The sequence below is a fragment of the Monodon monoceros genome, unplaced genomic scaffold (assembly GCF_005190385.1).
Source record: "Monodon monoceros isolate NGI ecotype Baffin Bay Population unplaced genomic scaffold, NGI_Narwhal_1 Super_Scaffold_2, whole genome shotgun sequence".
Lineage (NCBI taxonomy): Eukaryota > Metazoa > Chordata > Mammalia > Artiodactyla > Monodontidae > Monodon > Monodon monoceros.
The window spans coordinates 99,788,579-99,814,390 of NW_021703776.1; the positions used below are offsets into that span (position 1 = coordinate 99,788,579).

The window sequence follows — 25,812 nt, forward strand, 5'->3', positions numbered from 1 at the left end:
TCCATTCTGAGTGGAAACAACCCAGATGTTTATCAACTGATGACTGGATAAACAAAATGTGGTATTTTCATACAATGGATTATTATTTGAGCATAAAAAGGAATGAAGTACTGACACGTGCTGCAGTATGGGCAAGCCTTGAAAATATGATGCTCAGTGAAAGAAGCCAGACGCGAGAACCACGTGTTGTGTGATTCTATTTATATGAAAGGTCCAGGATAAGTAAATTCTCAGAGACAGAAAGTAGACTGGTGGTTGATGGAGGATGGAGAGAAGGGGAAACGGGCGTGACTGCTAGGTGTTACGGGGTTTCTTTGAGCTGAGGAAAATGTTCTGAAATTAAATAGTGGTGATGGTCCCACAACTTTGTGAACATACTAAAAAACCTCTGAACTGTTATATTTTAAAAGGGTGAATTTTGTGTTATGTGAATTATATCTTAATAAAAATAAAAATAAAATAAAATTCTAACTATTGTATGTGCACCTTTCTCAGAAGGAAAGATTTGACTTTATTACAACAAACCAACCATGCAGTGCTTGCAAAACTCCTGTGATAAATTTGTCCAGAACTGGGGCCAACTCACTTTTTTTCCTTCAGGCTGTGAGGCTATAACACGCACACAGTGGAGTGCAGTGTTCAGTGAACAGCCCAGTGACTGTGTATGTAGGCTTTGTGAGGCTTTCACTCAGATCAACAAGATACAGCGTGTCCGGCCCTACAAAAGGCTCACTCTGGGCCTCTCTCAGAAGCAAGCATTCCCACCCCCTCCCAGAGGTAATCACCACTCTGACCACCATCACTCTGGATTGGTTTTGCCTCTTCTAGAGCTTCATAGAATTAGGACTATAGGCTGTGTCTGGCTTCTATCAGTGTTACGTCTGGGGCATTCATCCTGTTGTGTGGCTCTGTGGCTCAGTCATTTCAGTGCTGCTTTGCATTCTGTTACATGTAGAAGCACAATTTATCCATTCTCCTGTTGATCGCATTAGGGTTGTTTCCAGTTGGGGGCTACTATGAATAGAAGCTTACCTTTTAATATTATTATAAAAGTACAAAAAAGCACCTTCCCTTAGAGCCTGTTTGAAGGAGATTGGAAGTCATGTTTGGAGGTTTATAATTGGCTGTCGTATCTGCCCCAGGAGAGGTATCAAAACCGCAACCCACCCCCTTCCTCTCACATACCAGCAGATGGCTGGTCCCAGGCAAAACACTGAGTCAGCCTCCTTCAAGGGGGGAGGGTCAGATCTGCTCAGACATGTTAAGAAAGAAGAAATTTTGCGAGCATTTGGCTGAATTCAGGTACTAATATCTAAAGCTGAGTAATACAGAGTAAGAAATAAAAAGGCAGCCAGTAACTCTTTGGCTTATCTTTGTCTCTTGAGGTATTCTGAAAACTTCTTTGTTTTCTTAAGTTTATTTCAGAAGAGCCAAAAACGAGGCTTGCCCTAGAGAAGGCTAGGATTTTGATTTGCCCAGTGCTAGGTTTTTCCTATTTCCTCAGCTGAGGAGAGAGAATTCTAAGACTTTCTGGAAAGACCCTTTGAACTTTGGAATTCCTGGATCCTGCCCGCTGATTGGAGCTCCCGGGCAGGGGCCTCTGGGGCTGGTGAGGAGCTGTGTGATGTCACAGGGCTTTGTGAGTTAGCTTGGGGCCGCCTGTGTTTTGAGCCCTGCCATGCGGGGCAGGGTACCCAGCACAGTCAAGTTATTTGCTCAGAACGCATTCAGGAAGAAATTCCATCTTCCAAGTTATTCGGTGTAGACTCCTGCCTAATTCCGCCTGTGACTCAGCTTGGAGAATACAACTAGAGAGCAGCCAGTGGTTTTCTCAGTGGTACGTGGCTGGACTCAGTCTGCTGAAAAGCGGGAACAAAGATGAGGGTGCTGTCCTTCCACCTAGAATCAGTGGGAGCAGCGCATCAAATCGCGGAATCTTGAATGGGATGCTGGCTCTGGGGATCAGGATTAAGAAGATCAGATTTTTCGGGCTGGGTTATGCCACCTTAGAGGCTTACTGGGCATCGTAATAACTTTAGTTCTTGAAAATCAGGGCCAGTTCTCACTGTATACCACAAAGGTACACCCTTTGTGCTTCTAAGGATTTATACAAAGAGAATGTATTACTTATTCAAAAAGCGAAATAGAAAAAAAAAAACTCTTGGTAGTATCAGAAAGTCAGAGATCTTGTATGGAGATCGGTATTAAGATTGTTCTTGGAAAGCAAGGGATTACAAATACTGATTATTTGCAGAAAAATTAGTTGTGACATTATCTAAAGCATGGTCATGTTTTCCTGGCTCTAAAAACGAACATTTTAAAACTCAGTGACTGTAAATCCAGATTTATTTTAGGGCTTTGGTTTCTCGGTTGTGTGCGTGTGCACATGTGTTAGTGACTACTGGCAGCGTTCTTTTTTGCTTTACTGGATTCTTTTCATTAACTCTCAGGTTTGTTTTTTTTTTTTTGAATGCATTTAAAATTTTGTTTGCTATACATACAAATCATCACTGAAATATTTTTTACAACTTAATTCTGTATTTTTCTAGCATATGAGTTTTAGTGAAGGAAATAATTGAACATGGTTTCCTTCTGAGAATACAGAGTTGAAGAGCCAATCACAGAGCTGCGGGATCTATCTCTGGGTAGGAGAAGTTTTCTCCGTTTTGTGGGAGTGTGGGGAGGGTGTTGGGGGCGGGAGGGGGAGAGATGAGGTGCATATTCCAGAGAACTAATGGGAGCTCTGCTTTAAGAAAATGCAATATAAGACAACTGATATTAGTAAAATAAGAAACTTGGGGGGAGGGATATTTTTATAAGTGTTCATATCTAAAGAAAATTTTCCCCCAATTTTCTTTTTTTTAATTTGTAAGAAAATTTTTATTTTATAATGGAGTAGAGTTGATTTACAGTGTTGTATTAGTTTCAGGTGTGCAGCAAAGTGATTCAGTTAGACATATGCATGTATCTATTCTTTCCCAAATTTTCTTAGTATGGTAGAATCTTTCTAGAGTATGGATTTATTTTATTTTTCAGTAATAATTCTATCATATGAATTCATGTGTATGTTTTGTATATTAAACTTGGTGGCCTCCCCTCACCTGTTTTCTTCTTTCACTAGTTTCTAATTGCTTTTGGGTTTTGGAGAAAATCAAAACAGATGTCTCTCAAAATTTAGACACTAATAGGAAGATGTGGTGGTAATATAAGTTAAAACAGCTTCATTCTCTTTTCAGTTCTTTTACTCCATCCACTTCCCCTAGTTAGAACTTATCTTCTTCTCTTACACATTCGATACATTTTCTTTGCATAATTAAATATTTCGTTTTTAGAGTGTTATTCATTTAGTCAATGAGCCTTTATTGTGCAACCAGGATCTTTGTCAGGACGTTAGATCCTATGTCCTAGGGGAATGCTCCCATACTGATAAACTCTCCCGAATCCAGCTTTATGTCCCCTCCCTTTACCGAGCATCCTCAGGACTCAGCCCAGGCACAGGCCCCTGACTCCAGTGGGTGGTGATGCCTGGGCCCTGCAGTTCTGGGGGAACAGAGGGGGCCTCACACATTCCCGGCCAAGCTATGTTATGACTTGGTCCTCGTTACTGACCTGGTGGCCAGGAGCAGACTTGAGAGGTGACCCTGAGGGAGGGCAGGTGTTGCCTTTTGAAACGGAGGCCTCTGTGTTATTTTCAAGGAGAGGAGGAGAGCTAGCCTTTCGTGGAGAGGAGGGGCCGTTGCTGTGGGTCCAGAGTGTCCGGTGGGTCTGGGGTTTCCGGCGTGTCTCCACCCACACACTCCCATCCCGAGGCTCAGTCTCCCTCTTTTCCTGGGTTGAACACTAGCCAAGGTGAGAATCAACCTTCCCTTCCCTGCAGCTCAGCTGCCCTCATCAAGCCCTGCTTTCTCGCCCTTTGGTTGTAGGGGTGAGTCTTTTTATACCCTGCTAAGGAGGCCCTCTGACTCAGATATTTTGCCTTAAATTGGGGACGAATAACCCATAGCTTTCCATTACTTTTCTCAGTTGCATCCACAGCCTCAACCTCAGCCATTCTGATTCTGTGGTATTTGTGGTGACCACTCCCTGCCCTCATCTCTCAAATGTGCCAACCAGAACACTCCTTTCCGCCAGGATTCCACCCCAGGTCACCACAGCAAAGTTTTAGTGAGGGCACTGCTTCATTAAGGGGCTATCAGAATGCTGCCTTTCCACCAGCAGTGGGTCCTCAGGGAAGTCAGCTAAGGGTGACCCAGCCCCTAAACCCCATTTTAGACTGTTTCCCAGGACCACTCCCACTACCAACTCTTGTAGTTCCAGTTCCCCAGAAAACGGACTCTGAGATTTGCGTGGAAGCACTTTATTGATGTGGGTTTGGCTTCTCAAAGTGAGGGAGATGGGTCAAGCAGAGGAAGAGGTTGGAGTGTGATGTGGTTGAGGGGCCCCTGCCAGTCCCGTGGGCAACTCTGGGCCGGAGGGGCCTTCAGAGTCATCCCAAAGTGAGACAAGAGGCTTCCACCCATCGACCAGTCTTTAAGCGTGAGTTCCCTCAGGGAGGGGGAACCTTGCGCAAAGCAGCTTGCCTCAGCCAAAGGTAACTCTGGGGCATGGACTTGGCTGTGAGCCTTTGGCAGTAGGGGGAGCAGGTGCCCACCTCTGCCTAAGGCATTGTATCCAGGTGTGTTCAGGTCTCTTTCTGGTGGTTTGAGGCCATGGAGCTGTTATGGCCACTGGGTTCTGTTGAGCAGTATGGGTTTCCTACATGAACAAGAGCAGTAAGAACCACAGTGGATATGCAAGCTTGTTCCTAGGGAAGGGCCAAGGTCAAAACTGTAGAAGCCAAATTCTTCCCTCGAGTCCGAGAAAGGGTAAAAGTGGGAGATGATGCTAAATGTTTGAATGCCAGGAAGTCACTTGGGAAGAATTGGAGCATGAGAAGGAAAACCCATGCCAGAGGGACCTGGACCCAGGAGGGACCTGGAGAGCATGAGGCTCGTTTCATTGATTACTTTTCCCAGGAGTCAGGACATCCGGGGACTTAAAGGGACAGGGATGGGAGCATCTATGTTCACTGTGTTTGCCAGTATTGATGCTGTTTGATTTATTTTCACATTTTGTTTTCATTTTCAATCTTTTTTTAAAATCTTTGCTTCAAAAACGTTTATCAAAGTAATACATACGTATAAAAAATAAAATAAAAACAAAATCTTAAAAGAAAGTCAGCAGGCCCTTCCCAATTCCCACACTGGCCCCCACCCCAGTTCAACTCCCTAAAAGCAAGAGACTCTTTAATCTGTTTCTTACGAAGGTTACCTTCACATTTTAAATAATATTCTCAGACTTCTCTTTCTTGGTTTATCTATATTATACACCAACTTCATTTTTCTTACATGGCTTCTATGTTTTTTAGCTTATTTTCCAATAAATCTATGTGACTTTTTTTTTTTTTTGGTTAATACAGTTATCAGTGGTTACATCTTCATCACTCTATCAATATCGTTCCTTAGTTTTTACCATCATAGAGATCATCTACCTGCACTTCCCCACCCCCAAATAATTCATCAAATCTGATATTCTTTGGACCCATCTCCTTTGTGGGGTAGGGGTGCGGCGCCCGGAGCTCAACACCAGCTTCTGTTCCAATCTCTGCTGGTTGCACCCTAAACCCACTTCACACCTGCCCTCCGAGACTGCTCTGCGTCTCTCCTGGGTTGAATCCACTACCCTGGGTCCTTGTATTCTTTGTTTATTCTTTGTCTTGTTGGCACTTACAATCCACACATAGTTTCGCAAAAAGGAAGGCAAGGAGTGTAATTTGTTTTGGAAAACATCTTTATTCTACTCTCAAGCTTTATTAAATTTTGACTAGATATAGAAACCTAGCTGGAATATCATTTAACAGAATTTTGAAGCCATTTCTCTGCAGTTTTTCAGAACCCAACAGTGCTGTTGAGAAATTTGATCTCATTCTGCTTCTCCTTCTCGTATATGTCACCTGTTTCTCCTGCCTCTGGAAGCTTTTAGGATCTTCTTACATCGATCGCATTGGCCATCCTATGGGCCCTTTTAGTTCTGGGGGAAATGTGTGTATTATTTATTTGATGCTTTTCTCCTCTTTTCTCTGATCACCTTTTGGAACCCTTTGCGCTAGTCGGATGTCATATCGATACTGCGTAGAGTGAGATAGCACATCTCTCTCCCTTCCTCTCTCTCATTTATTTGTGCTTCCAGAGTATTCCTTTCATGCTGTGTAACAGCCTTCTGATGACTTTTAATTTTAGCGATCATGCTTTAAGTTTCAGCAGCCTCTTTTTGTTCTCTAAGTGTTCCTTTTTCAAGCCTGCTTCTCTGGTTTCATAAATGTAATGTCTTCTTAGCTCTCTCTGAACAATCAAAATCAGTGTTTTGATGTTTCGAAAGCTCTCATTTGCTGTTCCCCTTTTCTGGTTCAATTTGTATTTTCTTTCTTTCTGAAGGCTTCCCTCAAGCACCTCAGCCAATCCTTGGCATCCGTACTACTTTACTAGGGCAACCACAACAAAGTCCCTTAGACTGCGTGGCTTGGACGATAGACGTTTATTTTCTCATTATTTTCTCACAATTCTGGAACCCAGAAGTACGAGGTCAAGGTGTCAGCAGGGTTGGTGTCTTTTGAAGCCTCTCTCCTTGGCTTGCAGACGGCCAGCTTCTCACTGTGTCCTCAAATGGCCTTTCCTCTGTGCCTGCACCCTTGGTGTTTCTTCCCCTTCTTATAAGGACACCAGTCCTATTGGGTCAGGGCCCACCCTAATGGCCTCATTTAAACTTCATTACTAAAGACCCCGTCTCCAAATACCGTCACGTTGGGAGTTAGGACTTCAACATATGAGTTTAGGGGGACACAATTCAGTCCACAACAGCATTCCATTCCAGCGGAAAAGAGAGACTCTAACACGCTGTCGGGAACCTCTGGGTGTTGGGCTCACCCCCTCCCACAGGTGTCCTGTCTTCACAGTGACACGTGGGGAGTCGGCTGCTTTCTTGGGCACCCCATACGCTTCACTGTGAGGGGGGCTTTTCTCTGGGGCCTGTCTTCTCATCACAGAATAATTCTCCCCTCTCCTACCTCAGGTTGAGCAGCCTGGCTGCTGGGATCCTGTGCGTGAAGCGGGAAAGAGAGCCAGGTGACTCCCCTGACCTCGGCCTCAAGCTTCCTTCTGTGGAGGCTGAGCCTCTACAATCCCATTTCTCCAGAGGAGAAATTGCCAGGCTCTTGTCTGACTTTTCTGTGCAGGGAGGGGTGTCCGGAGCCGACCGTCCTGCATGGAAGCATGTGACCTTTTCCAAAGCCTCCCCTCGTGCCCCTGACAAGCCTGGGCCTCCAAACCCTGAGCTGCCCTGGGGTCTGCTAGACGCGTATCTGTCTCAGAGTCCTCGCTCCGCCCACCTGGAGTTGTGACTCCCTCTGTCCTTCCAAGTCATGGTCACACGGCCAATCGTGTGTCTTCCAAACCTGTACTGAAATCGCCGTGCATTTTTCTCTCTACCACTCTTTTCCCAGGAGAGTTTTCAGCTTTATTTTTGTTCACAGTTGAGTCAGGAGAGTGAGGACACAGACACATGTATTCAATCTATCAACTTTAAAGGAAGCCTCTCAAGAGTTTCTTTTTTGATAAATTATGAAATATTTCAAACATAGGAGAAATACAGAGAGGAATGTCAGGAACACTCTGTGTGCACATCATCAAGCTTTATCAAGCCTCCTCATTTTGCCATATTTGCTTCAGAACTTTTTAAAAGTAAGCATTAAGGGGAATTCCCTGGCGGTCCAGTGGTTACTACTCCTCACTTTCACTGCCGAGGGCCCAGGTTCAATCCCTGGTCGGGGAACTAAGATCCCACAACCCACGACCAAAATAAAAAGCATTAAGGACACAGTCCGAACTCTTTATCCTCCTCCTGACGCCCTCCCACACAGAGGTTATCACTATCCTGTATTTTTCCTATATTTGTGTAGACCGTGCACACGCATGGTATTTTCCCCTAACATTTGCTACCCTCAAGCGTACGCATAAACAATTGCACTGCTTTTCGTGTTTTCCAAATTTATATAGGTAACATCATACCCTACTTGTTTTTTGTGCAACATTATGTGTTTTAGATTTTACGATATTAATCCGTGTTGCTCCAGTAGGTTCATTTCCAACGCTGAATGAACAGCCTCAGTTTATCAGTTCTCCTGTTGAGGGAAACTAGAGTTGTATCTACTTTCTACCACAAACATGACTCCAGTACATGTTCTTGTACATGTCTCCTGGCGAGAGTCTCTTTGGGGTATATTTCTAGGGATGGAACTACTTCCACATTCCCTATGTATAGACTCAACCTGCAGAGATTGCAGAGCGGCTGTACCATTTCACAGTCCCATCAGGGGGGTCCGCACTTCTCACTGCCCACTTTCTTTCCACCATGGGATAGTGCATGTTCTTACATTTCTAACAGTCTGATTAGTGTCAGATCAGCGTTTTAAAACAGAGACCTATGCCATCACTCCTAGATGCGTCGAGAAGGTGGAAGGGATGAGAAACCCTTCTTTCACATTGTTTGCTTTAGTTTTATCTCAGGAGTCTGGGTCAATGACTTGAAATGATAGTGTATGTTTTATAAGCACGTTACACATTTTCATGTTAAGAAATCTGATGAATATCAGTTTTAAGAGTTTTTTAAAGGATACACTTTCTCGTATCAAAGTATATGATAAGCGCTGATATCAAAATAATCCTGTTTTTAAAACACTGTAAATTGAATTTAAGCCAAGTCGATGATCTCTAAACCATCAAAATAGCTAATACAGCTTCTCTTAAATCCTTCTGGTTTAGGAAATGTTAAAATGGACCTTCAAAAATGCTAGGTTTACAATGAGAAATGTGATAATTCAATGTTTACTCTATGGATCCTTGACACTTGGGATCTGGACAGCCATCTTTAGTATTTATTTTCACCATAATCCTGTGAAGAACGAGGAGAAGAAGATCCAGGAGAAAGGAAATCCATTAATTTGGTCCCTTGGGAAGAAATTGCAAACTAAACATGGCTCAGTGCAAATACCAAGACCTTATGTAAGAGTCAAAAGGCCTAATGAAGATGAAACTACAGAACAGAAGTCATTTTTAAAATTAGGTAAGTATTTTGATTTCCTCTGTTATCCATTTTAAGGGGAAAATATACCATAAATTTAATAACTGGGAAGAGTGAGAGAATGTCCTTTTTTAGAGCAATTCAATTTTAAATTATGAAATATTTCTCATATATATTCATATATATCCATACACACACACACACACACACACACACAGAAAATAATAAAACAGGCTTGTATGTATTTACCACCTAAATTTAACAATTTTTATGTAGTTTGCTGTATCTGTTTCAGATAGCTTTCTGTGTTTCAAAGAAATAAATTTTAATAGGTATGGTAAAAACTTCACCCCAATTCTTCCTCCTCCTCAGATATCTTCCTCATTTCTTTTATGTATTTTCTTTAAGAAAAATACAGTATGTATTTTTAAAAATAAATTTATTTATTTATTTATTTAGGCCACGTTGGGTCTTTGTTGCTTGTTGCTGTGCTTCGGCTTTCTCTAGTTGTGGTGAGTGGGGGCTACTCTTCGTTGTGGTGCGCAGGCTTCTCATTGCGGTGGCTTCTTTTGTTGCAGAGCACGAGCTCTAGGCACGCGGGCTTCAGTAGTTGTGCCATGTGGGCTCAGTAGTTGTGGCACGTGGGCTGCAGTAGTTGTGGCTCACGGGCTCTAGAGTGCAGGCTCAGTAGTTGTGGCACACGGGCTTAGTTGCTCTGCGGCATGTGGGATCTTCCCGGACCAGGGCTTGAACCCGTGTCAGCTGCATTGGCAGGTGGATTCTTAACCACTGCGCCACCAGGGAAGACCCATAGTATGTATTTTTAATATATTTGTAGCTATTCTGGAATGAATTGCAATGCCACTATGGGTATTAACATGTAAGTCTTTGTATAAACATATTTTGTTTCTCTCAGGTAAATACCTAGGTATGGGATGGATGGGTCATATGGTAGCTGTAGGCTTAACTGTAAAGAAAATGACAAACCGGTTTCCAAAGGAAGGGTGCCATTTTATATTTCCTTCAGCAGTGGATGAGAATTCCATTTTCTCCAGGTTTGGCCAACACTTGACATGGTCAGATTTTTAGATTTTAACCATTCTAATGGGTGAGTAATGGTATCATTGTGGCCTTAATTTGCATTTCCCCACAACTAAGGATTTTGAACACCTTTTCATGTGCTTAATGGCCCCACGTACATCTCCTTTTGTTAAGTGTCTCTCCAAGTCTTCTGTCCCTTTTTAAATTGGGATGTCTGTCTTCTGATTTCTAAGACTTTTAAAATATATTCTGGTATCAAATCCTTTGATTTGTGAGTTGCAAATATTTTGCACAAGTCTGTGCCTTGTCTTTTCATTCTCTCTTTTTTTTAATTGAGATATAATTGATATATATCATTGTATTCATTTTAGGTATACAACACAATGATTTTTATATATGTATGTATTGCAAAATGGTTACCACAATAAATTTAATTAACATACATTATCACACATAGTTACCATTTTTTTTCTTGTGATGATAACTTTTTTCTTTTTTTTCTTTTTTTACTGTTAATATACAATTTATTCTTATATTCCAAGAGGAGAATGTTTTCTAATTTCTACAGTTGAAAACAAGATTATTTATAATCACATAATTCACCATTATTATTCATTACATTTTCTTTGGAAAGGATAAAAGTTATCTCAGTACTTCAAGAGATAACTTAAGGTATACTGTCTTAGCAACTTGCAAGTATATAAAACAGTGTGCTGACTAGAGTCACCATGCTGGGCATCTTCATTCTCCTCTGAGTGGTTTCATTCAAAAAGCAAGATTTTAAATTTCTGTGGTCAGTTTATCACATTTTCTTGTGTGGTTTATGTTTTTTATGTTTTATCTAAGAAATCTTTGCCTACCTCAAGTTCACAAATATTTCCTTCTATCGTTTTTTTTAATAGAAATTTTAAAATTTTAGGTTTTACATTAACTCCGTTTTGAATTAATTTCTGTGATGCTGTGAGGTAAGGATCATAGTTCATTTTTCCATATGGATCCAACACCATTTGTTGAAAAACTTTCCTTTTGCCATCTTGGTCCCTTTATCAAAAATCAATTGGCCAGGACTTCCCTGGTGGCACACTGGTTAAGAATCCACCTGCCAATGCAGGGGACATACATTCGAACCCTGGTCCGGGAAGATCCCACATGCTGCGGAGCAATTAAGCCGTGTGCCACGGCTACTGCGCCTGCGTGCCACAACTACTGAAGCCCGTGCGCCTAGAGCCTATGCTCCGCAAAAAGAGAAGCCACCGCAATGAGAAGTCTGCGCACCGCAACGAAGAGTAGCCCCGGCTCACCCCAACTAGAGAAAGCCCACGCACAGCAAAGAAGACCCAATGCAGCCTAAAATAAATAAATTTATTTTTAAAAAATCAATTGGCCATTTTTGTTGGATCTGTTTCTGAACTCTATTCTCATTCTTTTTAGAAATTGTTTTGGTTACTCTAGGTCTTTTGCTTGTCCGTATATATTCTAGAAACAGCTTGTCAATTTCTACAAAAAAGCCTGCTGGTATTTTGAATGGAATTGCATTGAGTCTATAGATCAGTCTGGGGAGAATTAATATCTTAATAATATTGCTTTACCTGCATCCCACATATTTTAATATGTTGAATTTTCATTTTCATTCCATTCTATGTATTTTTATATTCCCTTTGAGACTTTCTTCTTGGATTATTTGGAAATCGATTGTTTAATTTCCAAGTGTTTTGAATAATTTTCTGTCTTTCTATAATTGACATCCAGTTTGATTCCGCTGTAGTCACAAAATATACGCTATGATTTCGATTCTTTTAGGGTTTTTTTGAGGTTTGTTTTATGATCCAGGATATGGCCTATCTTGGTGAATGCTCCATGGATACTTTGAAAAAAAATGTGTATTCCAGTATCGTTAGGGGAAGTGTTTTATGTATATGTAATCTCAGTCATATCCGGTTGGTTGATTGTATTGTTCAATTCTTATGTGTCCTTGCTGAGCTGTTGGCTAGTCGTTCTGACAGCTGCTAAGAGTGGGTGTTGAAGAGTCCAATTATAATCATGGGTCTGTCTGTTTCTCCTTTCAACCCTATGCGTTTTTGTTTCATGTATTTTGAGACTGTTTTTTGGTATGTTTCTATTTAGGATCATCATATATTACTGGTAGGCTGATCTTTTATCAGTATATACTGTCTCTCTTTGTCTCTAGTAATTTTCTTTGTTCTAAAGTCTATTTTATCTGATATTAATGTAGTTAGTCCTGCTTTTAAAACTATTTGCAAGATATATCTTTTTCTATCCTTTTACTTTCAATCCACCTACATCACATCGAGGGGAGTTTCTTGTAGACAGCATATTGTTAGAACTTTTTTTTTTTTTTTTTTTTGTGGTACGCGGGCCTCTCACTGTTGTGGCCTCTCCGGTTGCGGAGCACAGGCTCTGGACACGCAGGCTCAGCGGCCATGGCTCACGGGCGCAGCCGCTCCGCGGCATGTGGGATCTTCCCGGACCAGGACACGAACCCGTGTCCCCTGCATGGGCAGGCGGACTCTCAACCACTGCACCACCAGGGAAGCCCAGAACATATTTTTTAATGCAGTCTGACAATCTATGTCTTTAACTGATATATTTAGATCATTTGCATTTAATATAATTATTCATATGTTAAGGTTTAAGTCAGCCATTTTATTATTTTTTTGTTTGCTTCTTCCATTTGTCATTCTTCTGTTCTCTTTTCTTACCTTATTGTGAGTTACCTGAACATGTTTCAGAATCCCATCTTGATTTACTTCCAGTATTCTTTTTTTTTGCGATACGCGGGCCTCTCACCGCCGTGGCCTCTCCCGTTGCGGAGCACAGGCTCCGGACGCGCAGGCTCCGCAGCCATGGCTCACGGGCCCAGCCGCTCCGCGGCATGTGGGATCTTCCCGGATCGGGGCACGAACCCGTGTCCCCTGCATCAGCAGGCGGACTCTCAACCACTGCGCCACCAGGGAAGCCCTCCAGTATTCTTTTAATGTATTGCTTTGTGTAGCTCTGTTCGTGGTTGCTCTAGGTATTAACATGATACATATGTAACTCACTGAGGTCTCCTTGAATCAATGTTTTGCCACTTCCAGTGAAGCGTAAAAAGCAAAGTCCATTAGCATCCTCCATTTTAAAATACGATCGTCTTCAGCATTTCCTCCGTGTACATGGAGCACCACATCAGATGGTGTTGTAGTGTCTGCTCCAATCACTGAATGAGACTTAAGAAACCCATGAGCACAGGCTAGTATATTTTTTACCCTTTTGGATGTTCCTTTTTCTTTTCTGAGGTTGCAACCCTTCATCTGCTATGATTTTCCTTTTTTGTTTACAGAACTTTCTTTTTCGATTCTTTGAGGGTGGGTTTGCTAGTCACAAATTCTTAGTGTTTCTTCATCTGAACGTATCTTTATTTTTCTCGCGATTCCCGAAGGATATTTTTGCTGACCTAGGCTTCACTGATGATAGTTCTTTCTGCTCAGCACTCGAAAATGTTTTCTCACTTCCTTCTGTCTTCCATGATTCAGACGAGAAATCCCCAGTCATTCAGATCTTTCCTCTGTGAGTGCCTCCTTTCCGTCTGCAGCTTTTGAGAGCTTTCTTTTTTCTGGAGTTTTCAGAAGCTTAATTATGATGTGGCATGGATTTCTTTGGTGTATCCTACTTGGGAGTTTCCTCAGCCTCTTGAAGCTGTAGATGTCCATCTTTCACCAAATTCGTGAACTTTTCTACTATTATTTTTTAAGAGTACCTTTTCATTCCTCACTCTCCTATCCTTCTGAGACTCCACTAATATGAATATTAGCTCTTTTGTTGTTAGCTCACAGGTCCCTGAGACTCTCTTCATTTTTTTTTTTTAGTCTATTTTCTCCATTGCTCAGAGTAGGTGGATTCTGTTATCACTATTCTACTTAATATTAAGCCCATCTAGCGAGTTTTTATTAGATTATTTTTAGTTCTATAATTTCCATTTGGTTCTTTTTTATAACTTCTATTTCTTTGCTGAGATTTCCCCTTTTTCTGTTTCTGAGCATTTTTATGATGGCTGCTTTAGGATCTGAGATCATTCTGACCTCTGATTCATCTTGGTATTGACATCTGTCAATTGTCTTTTCCTATTCAATTTGAGATCTCCCTGGTTCTTTGTACGACAAAAGATTTTTGATTGTATCCTGGGCATTTTGGACATTATGAAACTCTGGGTCCCGTTTAAGCTTCTTTGTTAGGCCGACCTCTGTTAAGATGCAGCACAAGGGCCAGGTGGGTGGGTGTGTTTGCTTCCTGCTGGGCCTGCCGACTCCACCCTGGCAACCGTGGAGCGGGGGCACTGCCACGCTGTGGATGGTGGAGGGGACGTTCAGCAGCCCCGGTGGGAAAATTGGGCGCTGACTTGCATGACATTGTTGTCTCTGAGTTCAGCTCCCCGGTGGGCCTCCCTGATGCCAGGGTCAGGAGATGGGGTAAGCAGAGTATCCACTATCCTGCTTTGCACAACCTGTTGCCATTGAGGGTGGAGGTTCAGCTCTCCCCAGACCCCCGTGGATATGAGGGGCAGTGGGTACGTGGTGCAGTGACTAGCCTCACCTTGCACCACGTCGTTAAGCCTTGTTGCTGCCAGGTGGGGCTGGAGGCTCAGCACGCCACTGACAAGACACTACCTTAGGGAGAACCAGAGCACCACCTGCTTCTACCAGGCAGGCTTCTGGAAGACCAGCTCCCTGCTCAGCCTGCCCACACCAGACAGACAGGTAATCAGAACACTGCCGCCTTCTGCCAGGAAGGGGGATGGAAGGCTAGGCTATGCTCAGGGGAGAGGAGCACGGCCCCTTGTTCCCTTGGAATAGAGGTGGATGCACTCCTTGCTCTCCCCACTGGAGCCAACAGGGGGCGGTGTGGTTCTCCCGTTGGTGCTTGACTGGACTAGAGTGGGTGCTCCCAGAGGGTTTCTGTGGTTAGTTGTCCTTTTTCCTGGCCCGGTGGCTGGAGGAACAGGCTTATCCTGGCGCTTGTTTTGTCTGTGCCCATTAGTGGTTCCACCTGCAGCCTTCGACAGCCCCCTGTCTGGGATTTACGGGAGGCAACAAAGAAATCAGGAGCCCACCGTGTCCTTGCCCCTGTCCTGAGGCTCCCAGGCAACCTGCCTCCTTACACTCGCCTTTCAGAGCCAAGGAGTTTTTAGGTGTAAGAAAGAGGACCGAGGGGAAATGGGGTCACTTTTTGATGGGAATCCTCTTTATATCCAGTATAGAATTTATACCAGTTTTGGAAAACACTCTTTGGGCATTGGAAAAGAAAGGTTATTCTCTCAAACAGAGTTTTGGGAGAGGGGCTTCAGCTCCCATTCTCCCACCTTCCCTAAATCCGGCAGTTAATATAATTTCACACGACAGTTGCAAATCATGATGGGACCAAGGAGGCTTAGCACTTCCTTCTCTGGAGAAACTGAATGACTCTAGAGTAGCTTGTTGTTCATACTTTGCTAAGGAATCTGCCTTGATTTCTGTGAATACTTTGATTTTAACCTTGTCATCTGGGAGTCGTTTCGGTTCCAGGAAAATGACTCTGACATGTTATAAAAGGAGTGAATTCAGGATATAGTTGTTATTGTCCTTTATTAATGTGATGGTAGTAAACCTATACTTATGTGACTAATACCTTTTCTTGCAGGTAAGGATTTTAACTATTGGGACCCAGAACTTATTCGTGGATATTCAAAATATGGATTTAATTCCATTATCAGTAAAAACTTGGGCAACTACAGAGATGTGCCAGACACCAGGAATAAAATGTATGTTCCTCCAGATATTTTTTTTTACATATTACATAGTTTCAGATATACAACATAATGATTTGATATTTGTATATGTTGCAAAATGATCATCACAGTAAGTCTAGTTAACGTCGGTCCCTACACATAGATATAAAAAAGATTTTTTTCTTGTGATGAGAACTTTTAAGATCTTTCTTAGTAACTTTCAAATATGCAATACAGTATTATTAACTACAGTCACCATGCTATACGTTACATCCCTGTGACATTTATTTTATAACTGGAAGTTTGTACCTTTTGACCTCCTTCACCCGTTTCACCCACTCCCTGCCTCTGGTGACCACCAATCTGTTCTCTGTATCTTGAGCTTGTTTTTTTTTTTTTTTGCGGGGGGGCGGATTGTGTTTTGTTTGTTTGAGATTCTACACGTAAGTGAGAGCATATGGTATTTGTCTTTCTCTGACTTGTTTCACTAGCATAATGCCCTCAAGATCCATTCATGTTATTGCAAATGGCAAGATTTCCTCCTTTTTTATGGCTGAATTATATATATAGATATAGATGTAGATATATAATATATAGTATAGCTATATAGATATATATTACCTTTTCTTTATTCATCCACCCATGGACACTTAGGTTGCTCCCATGTCTTGGCTTGTAAATAATACTGTAATGAACAAGGGGGTGCATGTATCTTTTTGAGTTAGTGCTTTTGTTTTCTTCAGGTAAATACCCAGAATTGGAATTGCTGGATCATATGGCAGTTCTATTTTTAATTTTTTGAGGAACTTCCATACTGGTTTTCCATAGTGGCTGCACCAATTTACATTCCTACCAAAGGCACACAAGGGTTCCCTTTTCTCCACATCCTCACCAACTCTTGTTACTTCTTGTCTTTTTGATAAGAGCCATTCAAACAGGTGTGAATTGATATCTTATTGTGGTTTTGATTTGCATTTCCCTGATGATTAGTGATGCTGAGCATCTTTTCATGTGCCTGTTGCCCATCTGTATGTCTTCTTTGGAAAAAATGTCTATTCAGATCCTCTGCCCATTTTTTAATCAGATTGGTTTGTTTTTTTCAATGTTGAGTTGTATGAATTCTTTACATATGTTAGGTATTAACCCCTTATCAGATATATGATTTGCAAATATTTTCTCCCATTCAATAGGTTGCCTTTTCATTTTGTTGAAGGTTTCCTTTGCTGTGCAGAAGCTTTATAGTTTGATGTAGTCCCACTTATTTATTTTTGCTTTTGTTGCCTTTGCTTTTGGTGTCAGATCCAAATAAATCAAGACTGATGTTAGGGAGCTTACTGCCTATCTTTTCTTCCAGTAGTTTTATGGTTTTAGGTCTTATATTCAGTTAATTCATTTCTAGTTAAGTTGAGGGTATGGTGTGAGACAGAGGTCCAGTTTCATTCTTTTGCATGCAGCTGTGCAGTTTTTCCAACACCATTTATTAAAGAGACTGTTCTTTCCCCATTGTATATTCTTGGCTCCTGTGTCATAAATTAATTGACCATATATGTGTGGGTTTATTTCTGGGCTTTCTACTCTGCTCCATTGATCTATGTGTCTTTTTATGCCAGTACCATACTGTTTTTATTACAATAGCTTTGTAATATAGTTTGAAATCGGGGAGCATGAATCCTCCAGCTTTGTTCTTCTTTCTCAAGATTGCTTTGGCTATTTGGGGTCTTTTGTAATTCCACACAAATTCTAGGATTGTTTGTTCTATTTCTGTGAAAAATGCCATTGTAATTTTGATAGGGATTGCATTGAACCTATAGATTGCTTTAGGATATATTGACTTTTTTTTTTTTTGCGGTACGCGGGCCTCTCACTGTTGTGGCCTCTCCCGTTGTGGAGCACAGGCTCCGGACGCGCAGGCTCAGCAGCCATGGCCCACGGGCTCAGCCACTCTGCGGCATGTGGGATCCTCCTGGACTGGGGCACGAACCCGCATCCCCTGCATCGGCAGACGGACTCTCAACCACTGCGCCACCAGGGAAGCCCTCCATTTCAGCTTTGCCTTACTTTAAAATTCATATTATTATTTTCACTGAACTAGAGAAATACTTGATACAAATCTTTGAAGAATAGATTTTTTGTTGATTGGTTTTCCAATTACGTTTATTTCTCAACTTTTAAATTTTGAAATAATTTCAGACTTACAAAATTGTTGCAAAAATATTTCATAGAATTCCTGCCTAGCATTTTCTTAGATTTCCTAAATGTTAACATCGTCCATACCCTCAGAACCAGAACAATAAACAAAACCAGCAAATTAACAATACAATACCATTAGCGAATGTACAGACGGTATTCAAGTTTTTACACTTAACCCACTAGTGTCCTCTTTCTGGAAGGATCTAACCCAGGACTACAGACTGTGTGCAGGGTTCCTGTCCCCTGAGTTTCCTTTCATCTGAAACTGTTCCTAAGTCTTTATCTTCCACGACTGTGACAGTTGTAGAGATCTAACCAGTTATTTTGTAGAATGCTCCTCAATTTGAGTTTGATGTTTCCTTGTGATCAAATCCGGGTCATGCATTTTTGATAGGAATACCATGGAAGGAATGTCATATGCTTCTCAGCACATTGTATTAAAAGGCACACGATGTCTCTTTGTCCCATTACTGGTGAAGTGACTTGTGGTGAAGTTAATTTGATCACTTGATTAAAACGACTGTCAGATTTTCTGCACAGTAAAATTACCATTTATCCTCTTGTAATTAATAAAGGTGCAGATTTCTGTTAAATGTTAATTGTGAAAAACCTGGAAAATATAAAAAATCATAAAAAGGGAAAGTAAAAACACACATGATCCTAGGGATTTTTCTTCTGTCTTAATGCATAAGGTGTCACCTAACTATTTTCCCCCCACTTGACACAGAGAGATCATCACTGTCAGGATGTTAGTATATATCCTTCCAGAATTTATAGACACATACACATATTTATAAGTAGACAGTAAGCATACAATATAATCATATCGTTTTTATGAAAATGGGCTTTACTTTTTATATTCTATAATGTGTTTTTTTTAACTTAACAACATATCGTGGAGAACTTTTTCAAAGCATTACACATAAAATTTGCCTCATTCATTTTAACAGTTGAGAGCAGTTATCCATTGTATAAATATACAGTTTCCCCATTAATAGAAATCCTGGTTGCTTTTAATCTTTCAACTTTTCAAAAATGATGTAATAAACACTCTTGTACACATATTTTTATGCCCTCATGTTAGTATATATGGAGTGAAGATTTCTGGAATGAGATTGCTCAGCCATAGGCTCATTTTTCTTCTCTAGAATTTTATATAAATAAAATTTACGCAGCATAATTATTTTGAAATTTAGCCATGTTGTCGCAAGGAGTTCCTTTTTATTGCTGAGTAGCACTCTACTGTACGGATGTACTACAATTTGTTTATCCATTCATCTGTTGATAGGACAGATTGTTTCCGGTTTTTGTCTATTACAAATAAAGTTGGTATGAATATTCTTAAGACAAGTTTTGCATAACAGATGTTCTTTTTTCTCCTATGTAAATATTTTGCAAGTGGAATGGCTAGATCTTAGGGTGTATGTTTAATTTTTAAAGAAACTGCCATTTTCCTAAAGTAGTTGTACTATCTTACATTCCCATCAGCAATGAATGAGATTTCCAATTCCTCCACATCTTTGCCAACACTTGGTATGGCCAGTATTTTGAATTTTAGCCATTCTAATAGGTGTGTAGTCAGATCTCATTGTGGTTTAATTGGCATTTTCGTGATGTCTAATGATGTTGAGATCTATTTATGTGTGTATTTGCTATCTGTGTATCTTCTTTATTGAAGTTAAATTGTGCCCATTTTAAAATTGGATTGTTTTCTTATTATTGAGTTTTGAGAATTTTTTAGTATATTTTGGTATAAGATCTTTATCATATTGATGATTACATGTATTTTTTCCTAGTCTATGGCTTGTTTTTTTCATTCTCTTAACAGTGCCTTTGGAAAAGCAGAAGTTTTTAATTTTGATGGAGTTCAATTGTTTAATTTTATTCTTTTTTTTTTTTTTTTTTTTGCGGTACGCGGGCCTCTCACTGCTGTGGCCTCTCCCGTTGGAGAGCACAGGCTCTGGACGCGCAGGCTCAGCGGCCATGGCTCACGGGCCCAGCCGCTCCGCGCCATGTGGGATCTTCCCAGACCAGGGCACGAACCCGTGTCCCCTGCATCGGCAGGCAGACTCTCAATCGCTGCGCCACCAGGGAAGCCCTATTTTTTTTTTTTTTTTTGCGGTATGCGGGCCTCTCACTGTTGTGGCCTCTCCCGTTGCGGAGCACAGGCTCTGGACGCGCAGGCTCTGCGGCCATGGCTCACGGGCCCAGCCGCTCTGCGGTATGTGGGATCTTCCCGGACCGGGGCACGAACCCGTGTCCCCTGCATCGGCAGGCGGACTCTCAACCACTGTGCCACCAGGGAAGCCCCCTATTCTATTTTTTAATTTACTTTTACCTAGCCCAAGATCACAAAGATTTCTCTATTGGATTTTCTATGTAGATGGGCATGACCTATGCACTTTTACTTCTTCCTTTCTAGTCTGCGTGCTTTTCTTTTTCTTATTGCACTGGCTAAAACCTCTAATACAATGTTGAACAGAAGAGGTGAAATTGGGCAGCCTTGCTGTGCTCTTGCTCTTAACACTCAGCTTTTCATCAGTGAGTATGATGTTATCTTTAGGTTTTTCATAGATGTTCTTTTTCAGGTTTAGGAAGTTCCCTCTATTCCTAGTTTGCTGAGAATTGTTTCACCAGGCGGCTGTTGAATTGTGTCACATCCTTTTCTGTGTATTGAGATGTGTGTATCTTTAGTTTGTGAAGATGGTAAATTATGTTGATTTTCTAATGTTAAACAGAGGTTATATTTATGGGCTATTCCCCACTTGGTCATGATGCATTATCCTTTTTATATATTATTGAATTTGATTTGCTGAAATTTTGTTTGGAATTTTATATCAGTGTTCGTGAGGGCTATGAATTTGTATTTGTCCTGACTGTCCTTGTCTGGTTTTGTTATAGAGTAATGGTGGCCTTGTAGAATGAATTGTGAATTATTCTTTTAGGATTTAATTTTTTTTATTTTTGGCTTCATTGGGTCTTCGTTGCTGCACGTGGGCTTTCTCTAGTTGTGGTGAGCAGGGGCTACTCTTCGTTGCGGTGCGCAGGCTTCTCATTGCTGTGGCTTCTTTTGTTGCGGAGCACGGACTCTAGGTGCGCGGGCTTCAGTAGTTGTGGCCCACGGGCTCAGTAGTTGTGGCTCACGGGCTCTAGAGCACAGGCTCGGTAGTTGTGGCGTGCGGGCTTAGTTGCTCTGCAGCATGTGGGATCTTCCCGAACCAGGGCTCGAGCCCACGTCCCCTGCATTGGCAGGCGGATTCTCAACCACTGCGCCACCAGGGAAGCCCCTATCAATTAATTTTAGAGAAACCCATACACATCAGGCTTCTCTTAGGGGTGTAACCACGTGTGTCGTGGTTTCAGCCTCCTTCAATATCATTGTCCTGTTCCTCCGAAGGGACTCAGTTTATAGTTTTCTGAAAATGATATACCCAGGAGTGAATGTAATCCTAGAGATTGATCTGAGTAGCCTGAGTTCACCCTGGACCACCGTCTCTCTCTAGTTGGGGGCATCCTCTCTGTCTCTGTGTCTCATCTACTTGCTCTTTGGTCACACAGTGATCCTACTGGAATGCAAGCCTTTTAATCCTATCTGTTTCTGTGAGGCGACATTTTCCCACCTGACGTTTTAGGTCACGTGCAGCCCACAGCACTCGCCCCCTTTTCCCATCCTCTCAGGTCTTTTCTTGGTTCTGTCATCTCATATTCTCGTTCCTTGAAGCACGAGTCCATTTCCACCCGGTAAGCATGCCTTCTATATCTTCATCTACTCTTGGATAAAAATGTTAACCAGCACAAGGTCTTCTTCTTTCATGGTGACATCAATCCATAAATATCCTGAAAGTCTGTCCAGGATCCCTGCGGGGCTGCCTGCCCAGCACGTCCTTCCCTGGGGTTTCCTACCCACTGACCCCTTTTCACACGGCGGCAGTGCACAGAGTGACTTTCTATTTTGACCCCACTATCTGGCCATGATGGGTACCTAAGCCAAACTGAGCCAGTGAATCCTGTCCTGTGAATTTTGGGTAAGGGGGAAGTCTTAGCAGTTTCTCCTTGGATGCTGGACTGTAGGACACACTGACGTCAGCCGCATTTCCCACTCTATGGGGTAAAGGAGGGAAAACAAGACAGGTTGCAGAGAGAGAATAAGAGTCATGTAATGAGCCTTGTAGAATACTGACTGCAAGGCACTGACCTGAGCGTTTTACATATATTAATTCATTGAAACTTCACAACCTCTGAGGTAGGTTGATGTAGTTATTGTTATCATTATAATTATTCCCAGATGTAAAGACGAGCAGAAATGGAGCATGTCCAGGTGGCTTTCAAGCCTCTGGTTAGAATTGCTCTTGGAGGCTCCAGGTTCCTGCCTGTTGGCTAGGTCCTGTGGGACATTTGGGTCCTTCTACAGTGAATCTCTTTCTTACGCTTAAGCTAGTTCCAGTGGGTTTGTCATTTACAACCAAAATATTTCAAAATACAACCAAATAATATAGCAATCCAAACAATACTTAACAGCTAAAAATTAATATTACTAGAATTCAGGGTCTATTCTTCTCTCAAGTGCACAAAAAAATAGTAAAACATTTTTTGTCAAAGCCTTGGAAGAAATCTAATTACACCATATCCGTTACATTTCTTTGTTGCAATAGACTACACAAATGTAAGAACAACACATAGGTTTTCTTTGAAGATAGAACAGTAAAGTTAATTTGAACCTTTCAGTGCGTATAAGCTTATTAATTCATTCTTATGATAGAAACTAAAATATAGGAATAATTTGTGTTTATACTATGTTCAAAACAGAACTAATATTATCAAAGCAGAGTCTCAGGAAAAAGCAATTATTACTGGCATTAAGAAGGGAGGAATGATTTAGAAACTATTAGAACAACATAAGAAGTTTAAAGAAATTTTTGTGTCTTACGTTTTGTATTTTAAATGTACTGTCACCTTATTATCATAATCATTGATTAAAGGAATAAAGAGGAAGAAATACGAATAAAGAAAGGTGTTTGAATGAGTCCTCAAAACATCTAAGGCTTTTAGATGAATCATTTTCTTCCTCTTGCTTGTGCCTGCAGGTGTCATAAAAAACGGTACCCATCGAACCTACCTACTGCCAGCATTGTCATTTGTTTCCACAATGAAGAATTTAATGCCTTGTTTCGGACAGTGTCCAGTGTCATGACTCTCACTCCACAGCATATCCTTGAAGAAATTATTTTGGTAGATGACATGAGTGAATTTGGTAAGACAGGATGCTAATCATCTATCTAATCTACTTTGAAGGCAGTGCTATCTCTGTGGCACTTGAGTTATTTTATACAAAGGACATGTTTCGGTGGGTTTTGAGGCAGGCACTTTGGTGCACTCATGGCGATGTGAGAGCTGGTCCCTGTCCTTATGGAGTTGGGCTAATGGAACGGTTAGTGTTTCCATGAGACAAATGTAGGGGCAAGCTGGTCTTTAGAGGTCATGCATGACGTTCAAGAAATGATATCTAGCAAACTATTACATATAGGATAGATAAACAACAAGGTCCTACTGTATAGCACAGAAAACTATGTTCAATATCCTGTGATAAATCATAATGGAAAAGAATATGTATACGTATAACTGAATCACTTTGCTGTACAGTAGAAATTAACACAACATTGTAAATCAACTATACTTCAATAAAGTAAATTTTTTTAAAAAGTGCTATCTGAACTGAGGTCTGAAGGCTGAGTTGGGCTTATATCGATGGAGAGGAAGGAAAAAGTATTTTAGGCAGAGGAAATGGCATTATAAAGGCCCAGAGGCAAGAGAAAACATAGTGAGTTTGGAATAGTTCTGTATTTGATGTAGATTATGTATGAGTATAGTGTTAGGAGGGAGGGGGTAGGCCTGAAACCAGAAACGTAAAAAGGCAGCCCCTCTTGAAGGCATTGTTTGAATTTTATTCGGAGAAAATGGGGAACGATTCCAAGGCTTAATGCAGGGAAATGACACAATCCACGTACTTTACATGAAAGAATTCTAATCATGCCAACTACACTTAATGGCTTATTCCTCCATGTTCACTGGTTTTAAAGAACTATGACACTAGAACAAAATCTGATTAACTCCATTTAGCATTTGAGATTAGCTGTCTATTTTACAACTTAGTTACAAACCTCAGGCAAGCCAAGAGGGCCCAGATTAAGGATAAGCTCTTTGAAGTCTGCAGGTTCCCTGTGAGGTGCATTTCTCATGGAAGCAATGTATCTGTATTGGATAAGTTTTCTACCTAACAGTTTACCTAATCCACCGTGAATCTGACCCACTATGGGCCAGGACAGAAAAAGAGGAGGAGAAACAGGAGGAAGAGGAACAGGCAGAGGAAGGAAAGAAGGTGTCCCGGGAGGTTCACCTCGGAGAAATAACTAGATGCGTCAACTCAAAAGTGAAAGGGAACTCAAGCTAATGTCAGCTACATTTAGGAGTTCCACTCATTGGCCAGGCACTATCACGTATGACATTATTTGTGTGAGAGCCACGCAGATCAGAGGGGTCCGGTACTGTTTATTTCTGGTCTTGTGCCTAGGAGGGGATGTGGAGGGACGGCCAGCTTCCTTATCTGACCGGTACCCTGAGCAACACATCTGGCCACGTGTGGGGCAGGAAGGCCCCAGTAAAGCCAAGAGCAGGGAGCCCGGTGGGATCTTTGCTGGACTGTGGAGTTCTAACTTCTCACCCAGAAGGACGAGGATCCTGCCATGGAGATGCAATTCCAGGATGACCAGGGAGCCTCCCACAGCCTTTCAGATCTATGCCAGGAGTTCAGAGACATACTTGGTGGCTTCCTCAGATGTTCTTTAGGCATTAGAGGACTCACTGCTGATGGCTGAGGGATGGTTGGACTGCTGGACCGGACACTCTGCTTCTCCTCCTGGATCCACAGTCACCTGGTTGGTGGTCATTTCACCCACCCCACCAAGGAGCTTAGTCTTGGACCCACACAGAACCTCAAACAGGAAATGGGGTGCTCTCTGTCCTGATGAAGCTCAGGATTGATGTACCCCTGCTTTAATCCACAGCGATTTCACGTGGGCTCTAGGAGAACTTTCTTCAACTGTAGCTAGTCTTTTCTAGCTCATAGCAGTTGGTACTGCTGATAGAGTCCCTCAGCTTGGGATAGCAGGGGTCAGAGGCCCAGACACCTGCCCCCATTGAGTTAGTTACATGAGAGGCATGTCCAGAGCTGACCTGCTACTGTCCACCTTTCTCATAGTCCTGGTACCTCTCGACTACAAGCCAACGACATGACCATCTTCTGAAGGACCCGAACCCTCCACTTCATGGCAGCAGTGACCCCTGCCAGAACGGCCTCATTTACTCCTAGGTCTGCCACACAGAGTTCCTCTGGGTCCCGGATGTTGGGAGGGGTTTGCAGACATCTGAGCTGAGACGCTGCCCCTGCCCTGCAAGCAAAGCTGTGCGGCCTGCAGTCTGCCTCTGAGCAGGGCCCTGGCACTCTTCTTAAAGACAAGGAAAGAGATCCCTCCTTCTGACGAGACTACAGTGAACCTGCTTCTGTTGCGCCCCAGCCTCCTGATCCAGATTCCTAGGACTTAGGAGTTTAAACCTCTGAGGCATCTGTATCCATCTCACCAGAGACTTCGTATTAACCTCCAAATATTGAGTGACCGTTAGGTACCAGGCTCTGTGCTCGGTCGTGGATT

The 25,812-nt window shown here is 41.9% G+C and overlaps 1 protein-coding gene across 1 annotated transcript in view; it reads left to right on the forward strand.

The window, feature by feature from the left end:
- Positions 1–1,724: 1,724 nt before the first annotated feature.
- GALNTL5 (polypeptide N-acetylgalactosaminyltransferase like 5) overlaps positions 1,725–25,812 on the forward strand; it is a 74,597-nt gene continuing 50,509 nt past the window's right edge. Inside the window, exons 1-5 of the mRNA XM_029233795.1 lie at positions 1,725–1,837; positions 2,550–2,645; positions 8,856–9,156; positions 15,829–15,949; positions 23,191–23,357. Of these exons, the coding sequence (XP_029089628.1) occupies positions 8,859–9,156; positions 15,829–15,949; positions 23,191–23,357 (586 nt within the window). The 5' untranslated portion in view covers positions 1,725–1,837; positions 2,550–2,645; positions 8,856–8,858. The remainder of the gene's footprint in view (positions 1,838–2,549; positions 2,646–8,855; positions 9,157–15,828; positions 15,950–23,190; positions 23,358–25,812) is intronic.